We start from the raw sequence: 8,245 nt of genomic DNA, 5'->3' as shown, positions 1-8,245 counted from the left end.
AACCAGCATTCTACTTTGGAAATGATGAATACTATGTTGACGAGAGTGCTGGCTATGTTGAGGTACGTGTCTGGAGGACTGGAACTGATCTGTCTAAAGCTGCCTCTGTTACAGTAAGGTCTCGCAAATCTGAACCAATAACTGCAGAAGGTAAGTTATTGTTTTGGTCTAGTTTCATAATACATCTCAACAGCAAATGCTAGTACATTTGGTCTTACTTGATATAGATTCAGCTACATAAGCTGAAATTTATACGTGTCTTTCTCTTAGATCTTTCTTCTTAGAACAAACTAGGTACTTACAGAGTTTGCTCTGCAAGAAACTGAAACAGGAGCAACCATGAGGTCCAGCACTGACAGAAATCTCTTCAAATATTCATATAAAACACTGTTCCACAAAGGCAGTTGATTGTTGCCACAACAGCATACTCTGGGCACAGACTTCTAACCCCTGGCAGCACACAGACTTTGCTCCTCTTACTGTAGACAGTGAGACATTATCTAGTATCCTGTACAGCAAGAGGATTGCTACAGCTGTGTGGCTCAGTGATGATTTGACAGAACCTTTGCAGAATCAAATGTTAGAGTACATACAAATACAAATGTTAGAGTATTTTCACAAACCACGGTGTTTCAAACTAAGACGGTCGTATATAGGCATCACAAAAAGACCAGTAATCTTCCTTAGATGCTTATCCCAAGTGTAAGTGGACAGTAGAGTTCATCTATTCAACTAATTTTCAATGAGGTAAAGTTGTGTAAAACTTTACTGTTACTTGAGCAATGTGGGAAATCCAAACATTCACCTGTAGCAAGTCTTTCCGCATGCTTTCTCATGAAAAAGGAAATGATAAAGTCTAAGAATACATGATTACTTCATTTATGAACTTGTTTTATATGATCTTTTGTCTTTGTTTCACCCTGACTATTGAAGTTATTTCCGGGGAAGGAGGGGAAATACTGCCTTATAGTAAGAATCTTAATTCGTTGTGCCAGGGCCTCGGGGATTTTAGCTTGACTGCAGCAGGTAAACAAACCTGAAAACTGAGGCTGGCACAGCCCTCAGACTCTCTAGTCTGTTGGTGACAGCCTGAAAGATCTGACATAGTTGACTGCCTTTTAAGCCATGAACCCGGTCCTTAATCTGGACACAGCACAGCAGTGTCAAGCAGTGAATCTGCTGCTCTCAGCTACCAGTCCTGACATCCTGCCTTACAGCTTTAGGCCTGGATAGAGCATCTAGGACTCTAAGCAAGTGTCCGTCTAATGATGACCTTTGATCTCACCAAATTATGTCAAATTCACATAATTCTAAACCCTATTTTAATTTCGATGAAACTGTTTTCCCCAAAGCTTTGACTCAACAGCTCTGCTGCCACTTAATCACCCTAAAAATGAACGTTAAAACTCAGTCTTTTACTAAAGCTCTAGACACCGTTAATGCTCTGTTTTTATATACAGTGTCACGTTTTAGTAAGAATCTTGTTTAGTTTCATTCCTTCGCATTGGTTTGTTATGTGTTGGCTTGCTTTGCTTAGAACAAAGCAATGGCTGGACTTGGTGTTCTTGAAGGTCTCTTCCAACCTCAATGATTCTATGATTCTATGAAAACAAAACAAAACATAAAAGCAAGCCAAACCGGATCAGTCTGTCTTTTAACTGTACAAGGTGCCAAACACCACCTGACACAGTCTGGGCAGAATTTGATTCTTTTGTTTTCCATTCATTCTGTTTTGAACAGCACATTCTCCTTTGAATAGCACTTCTTCCTTACATTGAGCTCACTGACCTTTTTCCTTCTCTATTTACACTAGTCTCAAAATTGCCAACTTCATTATAGAATAATACAATTTTTCTTTCCAAAAGACCGCTTCATCTCCAGAGTCTTTCTCAAATCTTTACGCTTACTTTCAGTTCTTACTTCCAAAAAACTTTATTGATTTTAGTGGAATAACTTTTGGTTATTTAGAGAACATTTAGAGAATATTTTGGTATTTAGAGAACAGAATCAGGCCTGGTTTGTGACTTGTATCACTAAACAAAAAATGACTTAATATCAACCTGTTAAATTGTGTAGTACAACTTAGATGGTCAAGAGATATTTTTGCTTTATGTATATTTTTATTTTTAATTGCACGTAATGCTATTTATGTATTTGATATTTTTTAATCCCTTTTCCACTGGTAGCTGGTGTAGATTATGTAGGCATCAGTCGTAATTTGGATTTTGCCCCTGGAGTCAGTATGCAGACGTTTCGTGTGGTAATTCTGGATGACCTTGGACAGCCGGTGTTAGAAGGAACTGAGAAGTTTGAGCTTGTGCTAAGGATGCCTATGAATGCTGCCCTTGGAGAACCCAGCAAGGCAACCATCTTCATCAATGACTCAGTCTCTGATTGTGAGTTGATTTCTTGGACCTTTTCACATTTTAACAAGAGATGGATGACTGCGATACACAAATAGCACTTGTCCTTTTGTATCACACCAAAGCCAATGAATCTACACCTTTGAGTTTGTTACGTCAGTTGCTTGCTAGCTGCTTATGCAATAGCTGCTAGTGCAATATAGCACAACAAAATTTGAAGTAGTGGAGCAAAGATGTGTTAACTTCTGCAACTATACTTTACATGTGCTTTTTATGTTTTTCTGTCTAGTGCCTAAGATGCAGTTTAAAGAATCTTTATATGTAGGCAATGAAAATGATGGACAGATTTCTGCCATGATATACAGGAGTGGGGATATCCGATACACATCCACTGTGAGATGCTATACAAGGCAAGGTTCAGCTCAGGTAATGATTGACTTTGAGGAGCGTCCTAATACTGACAGTTCCATCATCACCTTCCTTCCTGGTAAGCTCTTGATCTTATTTTAGAAGCCTTTAGTCTACTATATTTTGTTTTGCTTTGTTTTGTTTTGTTCTGTTTTAATTTTAAGTGTCTTATAAAGTAATGCCAAAAAGGCTACTCTGGAAAACCAAAATCTTTCCATACACATTGGGTAGAGCGTGCACAGATGATGTTAATAGTCTCTTTTTGTGTCACTTCTGATCCAGAGGGATCATCAATAGGGACCAAAGTGACATATATATGTATAGATCAAGCATGTGGGTCTTTTTGATCCACTGTAGCAAAAGCAGTTCAGAGTAATACAGTGATAAAAGCACAGACCTGCTGCCCTACAGAAAACTTCAGAAGCTCTGCTATTCATTAGACAGATTTCTGATAAATACACTTGACTTGCACTGAAATGAGTGGCAGACCTTTCAGCTGGGATATAACTCTCTTATTTGTGTTTGAGATTTTTTGTTGTTGTGTGTGGTTGTTTTTTGTTGTTGTTGGTGGTGGTGGTGGGTTTTTTTTTTTTTTTTAGGGAGGCTTTCCTATGCTAGTTTGCCAGCATCACATGCTTAATATCTCACATCAGATATGAAACACAGATAAATCATGTGTTACTACCTTGAAAAAAATACTGCCTGATTCCCTCTATTTGTGCAGAAGACAGTTTAGACTTCTAGTCTTCTAAGTCTACACACACATATTTTTTACAAGCTCTAAACAAGTTCTGTCATCAGTATGAAATCCTCTGTATGCCCTTATCACAGGAATGACAAGCTTATATTTCATGTATCTTAGCTTTTCAGAAAAGTGGGTTGTTCAGTCATTCATTTAGAACGGACCTCGGCTGTTAGTGCTGGCATGTACTCCATGCCTTTGCCATTGCTTCTGTGAAACCAGGAAAGAGACCAACTTGTTAAGATTGATGGATTCAGGCCCCTTCTTTTTACCTTCTCTTTTGAGTGTCACCCTACTATTTCTCAATGAAGACAAGTAGCAAAGAGGTCTGGTAACATCATATCTTGTTTCCATAAGCTCCTTAGGCCTGTTTACAATGCAGCAGTTTCAGTACAGTGTTTATTCATGCTTCCCTTGAAACAATGAGCCGGATGAATATTTTGTATTTCCTTCTTTCTCTGAATGGATAATTTATTTTCTGTAGGGGTAAAAACACCTCAGAAAATGAAGGCAGTCAGCGTCCTAATCTGTTTTTTCATCTTAAAGAACCTTGATAACTTTTTCATGCAATATATAAAATGACTGTAAATTGGCCTCATTTCTCTCACATCCTGTGTTGTTCCTTTTGTCAGGGATGTAGAAATCATTCTCCTGATGATGAGCCCACTGAGTCTGATGCTGGGAGCCAGATAGTCTGCATACCAGTTACAGCTCTTGGTGTTCTTGTAGAAGGCTTAAGACAAAGCCTTATTCCTAGAGTCTCAGAATATCTAGTAAGTTTATACACATGGGTTTGTGACTACTCAAATTGAGCATTTTACAACTCCAGAGAATTTTTAAGGAGATACTCATTGTCATTTGGACCAGTGGGAGTTTTAAAGACATTAAATGGAATAATAAAAGTGAAGGTGCACAAGATTGGAGACTATCTCAAAAATGTCAGTAATTCTGGAAATTCAAAAACTCCAGGACAAAATTACCATTAGTATTACTGAAAGTTTCGATTACTCGGTTACCTTGTGCAAGTATTTAATTTTGAAACATACACTGTGTATTTCACACAGTGTGGAGGTCACTGAAAACGAGTATGAAGATAAAACAAAAGGAACAATACATGTGAAGTGGATATACCAAATATAAACAGAGAAATCTCAAAACAGAAGATTCCGTTTAAATAGTGAGCTTCCATAGACACATAATGAATACTCATTCTGCTTTCTCTATTATTGTCGTCATTCATTAATTTGTATTGTGCCAAGATAGTGAGGTAGATGCCTTGGCCAACAGAAGCATCCCATTGTTTCTTGAGCTTGAAGAAAAGTGCTGTAATAGAGCAAAGAACACCTAAGTTCTGCATGATATTACCTTCAGAATGATTGCAGGTGAGACTGAGAAGCCTTGCACACTGGTGCTTACGGATGATACTTTCCATGAAGAAGATGAAGAACTACGCCTGGTTCTTGGCACTCCAAGAAGTGATTCTTCCTTTGGTGCCTCTGTTGGTGAACAAAATGAGACCCTGATAAAGATTCAGGACGATGCAGACAGTAAGAAATTATTTTGTTATTATTGCCTTTTGGAAGCCCATTAGCGTGTTCTAAACATATTTTTACTCTAATTACAGAAGCTATTATTAAGTTTGGTGAGACCAAATTTAGTGTGAGTGAACCAAAGGACACAAGACAAGTAGCAGTTGTAAAAATCCCAGTGCTTCGTCTGGGAGACACTTCCAAGGTTTCTGTTGTGAGAGTTCATACAAAGGATGGATCTGCTACTTCTGGAGAAGACTATCATCCTATATCAGAAGGTAGAGTCACTCAGATACATCCTGCTATTTGTAGGATTGTTATTTTTATGATTATATGATTGTTAGTTATTATTATTAACATTATAGTATAATGCTTGTAGGTTGAAATAATTTCATGAACAGGATACTATTCATGATTCAATATGGATGTGATCCCATGTGGTAAGCAACTATCAAATTGCTCTTGGGAGGCTAGATATCCATGGAGATATTTACAAAATAATTGCCACTCCTTTGAAAACATCTGTAGCTGAGTAACTGTGGGAGAAATGTGTGAGTGCCATCTTAGGAACATTTGCGAAGTGTATTACCATTACTCTGCAGAAGCATCTATTATAGGATATGATTGTGGAGTTGTTTCAAGCAACTCAATAAGTTAATGGCTTATTGCTCAATCTAGGAATAAATATCTCTTTCTGTTTATTGTTCAACTTTCATAATAATTAAACTTTCTTCCTATATCTCTGCAATTCACTGCCCGCTGCTCCTCAATAGTGATGAATGAGGAGAAAAGCTGTGAAAGAGAATGAGAAATTTCTTAGCTGATAAACTTCTGTTAGTAGCCCACCCACGTGGTTTGGTGAATGATTAATAGAGTTCATAGCACTACAGATTTTTTGTCTTTTGAAGTTTATGATAATACATGATACTAATCTGTGTTTTAAGACCAATCTTTCATTGCTGGAGTGTTTTCACAGTTTTGGATAAGCTATTTTGGTGTCCAACCCAGCTGAAGGATAGGACTCATTTCTGAACATCCAGCAACAACACTGGGCCATCTCCAAATTCCACAGGAGAGGCATTTGCCACTACTGATATTTGCAGAGAAAAATTGTGAGCAACTAGAAAATTATCAGCCTGGATCTTGCTAACTCCCATCACTTTGTCTCCATCATTTCAAAGTCTTGCTCTTTCCTCCTGAAAGACACAGGAATTTTTAATGTCATAGAATGGTTTGGATTGGAAGGGACCTCAAAAGATCATGTAATTCCAACCCCCTGACATTGGCAGGGACACTTCCCACCAGACCAGGTTGCTCAAAGTTCCATCCAACCTGGTCTTGAACACTTCCAAGGATGGAGCATCCACAACTTCTCTGGGCAACCTGTGCCAGTGCCTCACCACCCTCAGAGTAAGGCATTTCTTCCTAATATCTAATCTAAATCTACCCTCTTTTAGTTTAAAGCCATTACTCCTTGTTCTATCACCACACTCTCTGACAAAGAATCCCTCCCCAACTTTCCTGTAGGCAGCCCTTGGTTACTAGAAGGCCACTATAAGGTCTCCCTGAAACCTTCTCTTCTGCAGGCTGAACAACCCCAATTCCCTCAGCCTGTCTTTGTAGGAGAGGTGCTCCAGCCCTTTGATTGTCTTTGTGGCAGTCCTCTGGGCTCTTTCTAATACTTCCATGTCCTTCTTGTGCTGGGGGCCCCAGAGCTGAACAAGTGCTCCACATGGGGTCTCACAAGGGCAGAGCAGATGGGGAGAATCACCTCCCTCGAACTGCTGACCACTCTTCTTTGGTGAAGCCCAGGATATAGTTGGCTTTCTGGGCTGCAAGTGCATGTTGCTGGCTCGTGTTGAGCTTCTCATTCACAAATACCCCCGTGTCTTTCTCTTCAGGGCTGCTCTCAATGCATTTTCCCGCCAGCCTGTGTTTGTGCTTGATGTTGCCCCAGAACAGATGCAGAACCTTGCACTTGGCCTTGTTGAACTGTCAGTTGATACTAACCCTATAAGCACTACCCTATATCTTCCTTCCCCTCTCTGTACTGTGCACCAACAGTGCATGGGAGCAAAGATTTGAAGGGAAATGTGCTACTGCAGAACAAAAGGCTCTGTGTCTCTGCCCAGAAGCCTTTGATAAAGATCTATTATCTGCAGGATTTCCACATAGGTCTTGGAACATCTGTGGGTTTAAGGTAAAATAAACATCTTTAATTCGAGTAGTGGGTATTAACTGCTGTCTCTCATGGCTGGACCTAAAATTACTGTTTGTTATGAACGTCAGATTTATTTTTAGGTGTCTCATTATGTTTTTAGAAATTGAGTTTAAGGAGGGCGAAACGCAGCACTTTGTGGAAATTGAAGTTCTCTATGATGGAGTTAGGGAGATGAGAGAAGCCTTCACTGTTCACCTGAAGCCTGATGAGAACATGGTCGCTGAAATACAGGTAACAAACTGATGCAAAGTCCTCAACAGCAAAATCTGGTAAAAAGACCTCCTTGCTTTCTGCCCTATAGCTTTATTCTTCTTTTAATATTTATGCATGCCATCTTGGCTTGTAGTTTAGAAGTCAAAGAGGATCATTCTGGGTGACATTGTAGCACCTACCCAAAACGTTTTTTTGCCATGGCAATAAGGTTCATGGAAATACAGATACAAGAGCCTATGTGGAACAGAAGTCTTTAAGACATCTTTCCAGATACATTCTCTTCTTCAAATTGGCCCTAAAACCTGATGTCCTCTTGGAAACACTGGCTGGCAATAAAATATATCCCCTATGCTGTAAAAAGAGCAGTCAGGTGAAATATAACTTCTGCTGTCAAAGCTATGTTGTTGCTGTGTGAAATAAAGTAGCCACACATTCTTGTTAGTTAGCATTATATCATACATGCTTTTAATATAAACAGCATATTCCTCCGATTCTGCAAAAAGTGTTCTTCTAACTCTTTAGTCCCTTCATCTGTATCACATACATAGTCTGACTCCAGGCAGCCAGACAGCAGAGATTGCTGTCAACAGACACCTTTGCTGATGTCAAACACCATGTTTTCAGCAGGCAGTTGAAGAACAACAGCGTACATCAGAGTTCTACCAGAATACTGAAGTGATTCAAGAAAGCTGCAACACAAGAGGTTAAATGGTCTGCTATCCTCAGTGTTCTGGAAAATAAAAAAAATCATTTTAGCTCTTGGTTTCAT

General features: G+C 39.1%; 1 protein-coding gene across 1 annotated transcript in view; it reads left to right on the top strand.

Moving 5' to 3' along the window:
* The window catches only part of FREM2 (FRAS1 related extracellular matrix 2), a 129,352-nt gene that overhangs the window by 90,727 nt on the left and 30,380 nt on the right, over positions 1–8,245 (top strand). The window contains exons 7-12 of the mRNA XM_083796399.1: positions 1–150; positions 2,187–2,396; positions 2,653–2,850; positions 4,896–5,060; positions 5,138–5,320; positions 7,364–7,494. Coding sequence (XP_083652525.1) covers positions 1–150; positions 2,187–2,396; positions 2,653–2,850; positions 4,896–5,060; positions 5,138–5,320; positions 7,364–7,494 — 1,037 coding nt within the window. The remainder of the gene's footprint in view (positions 151–2,186; positions 2,397–2,652; positions 2,851–4,895; positions 5,061–5,137; positions 5,321–7,363; positions 7,495–8,245) is intronic.

The sequence above is a fragment of the Anser anser genome (assembly GCF_964211835.1).
Source record: "Anser anser genome assembly, chromosome: 1".
NCBI lineage: Eukaryota > Metazoa > Chordata > Aves > Anseriformes > Anatidae > Anser > Anser anser.
Note: the sequence above shows the minus strand (reverse complement) of the source record. Positions and strands in the feature narration are given on the sequence as shown.